Below are 1,415 nucleotides of genomic sequence, written 5' to 3'. Positions count from 1 at the left end.
GGGGGTTCAGGGGTCTGGAGACGCCATTTTTAAATCTCTGGAGGGCGAGGACAGCAGCGGACTGGGCAATGCCAAGGCCGGCAACGGCGCGCGGGTGCTGCAGCGGGTGGAGGCCGTCAACCCCTTGCCTCCCCCCCCGCCCAAGGTGTCGGCCGCCACGGTGCTCCTCATGACCCTGTGCATGGCCAGCGCGGCGGGCCTGGGCGCTCTCCCTTTCTTCTTCGTGCGCAGCCTGTCGCCGGCCTACGCGGCGATTGCGACGGCCAGCGCTTGCGGCGTCATGCTGGCCGCCTCCTTTGACCTCATCCATGAAGGTGAGGAAGGGGGGGGGGCGAGAGGATGAAGGGCGGGGAAGGGCGCGGTGGCGATGCCGGCAGCTGCGCTCTGGGGCTCCCAACAGGCGGGGTGCAGCGGCGCCACGCCCTTACCCAGCCTGCATATAGTCCTGCATGCGCCATCCTTCCCCCGACCCTCATCCTGTCCCACTCGCAAGCTTCCTGCAGGCCAGCCGTACGGCGGCGGCGGAGTGTTCGTGGGCGTGCTGTGCGGGGCGCTGTTCATCCAGTGGATGCAGGAGCGCATGGCCTCCTGCAAAGACATCAAGGTCTGGGGTGGGGGTGTTGGGAGAGGCCAAGCGCACTGGGTGATGCTAATTGCTCCCGGCGTGTCTAATCCCGGTGCCGGGCTCCTGACGGGCGGGGTCTGTCTGTCGCTCCGTTCCCTCTCTGGACACCCAGCCACCCAGCAGCTCGCGCCTGATACCCCATCACCTCCCACCCCCCACACTCCTCCTCGCAGTTCCAGGACCTGAGGGGCAGCGCGGCGCGGCGCGCGGCCATGATGGTGGGCATCATGGCCGCCCACGCCATCGGCGAGGGCTGCGGCGTCGGCGTCTCCTTCTCCGGCCGCCGCGGCTGGACCCAGGTGGGCTGGGGATGCGCAGGCCCGCTCGCGATTCCTCCCTGGACGCCACCCTCGCCCACGGCCTCCAGTCCGTCCCCTTTCCTCATCCCCACTGGTTCCCCATCCACCCTGCCCCCACCAACCCCCAACACACAGGGCCTGCTGACCACGCTGGCCATCGGCGTGCACAACATCCCCGAGGGCCTGGCCACCGCCACGGTGCTGGTGTCCCAGGGCCTGCGCCCTGCCCCCGCCCTGCTCTGGGCGGTGCTGTCCTGCATGCCCCAGCCCCTGGTGGCCCTGCCCTCCTTCGCCTTCGTGGAGGCCTTCCGCCCCGTGCTCCCCGCCGCGCTCGGCTTCGCCGCCGGCTGCATGGTCTGGATGGTGGTGGCCGAGCTGCTGCCCGAGGCGCTGCGCGACGCGGCGCCCGCGCGCGTGGCGCTGGCCACCACCGCCAGCGCGGCGGGGCTGGAGGGCTTCCGCATGCTGGTGGAGGGGCTGGAGCGGCGCGA

The 1,415-nt window shown here is 71.1% G+C and overlaps 1 protein-coding gene across 1 annotated transcript; it reads left to right on the top strand.

Moving 5' to 3' along the window:
* Positions 1–308: 308 nt before the first annotated feature.
* Positions 309–647, top strand: F751_0031 (hypothetical protein; the record flags this gene model as incomplete). The annotated part of the gene is made up of 2 exons (XM_011402313.1): positions 309–314; positions 504–647. The coding sequence occupies 2 exons, from the start codon at positions 309–311 to the stop codon at positions 645–647; spliced, it is 150 nt and encodes a 49-aa protein (XP_011400615.1).
* Positions 648–1,415: the final 768 nt, after the last annotated feature.

This window comes from Auxenochlorella protothecoides (assembly GCF_000733215.1).
Source record: "Auxenochlorella protothecoides strain 0710 contig971, whole genome shotgun sequence".
NCBI classification, from domain to species: Eukaryota; Viridiplantae; Chlorophyta; class Trebouxiophyceae; order Chlorellales; family Chlorellaceae; genus Auxenochlorella; species Auxenochlorella protothecoides.
Note: the sequence above shows the minus strand (reverse complement) of the source record. Positions and strands in the feature narration are given on the sequence as shown.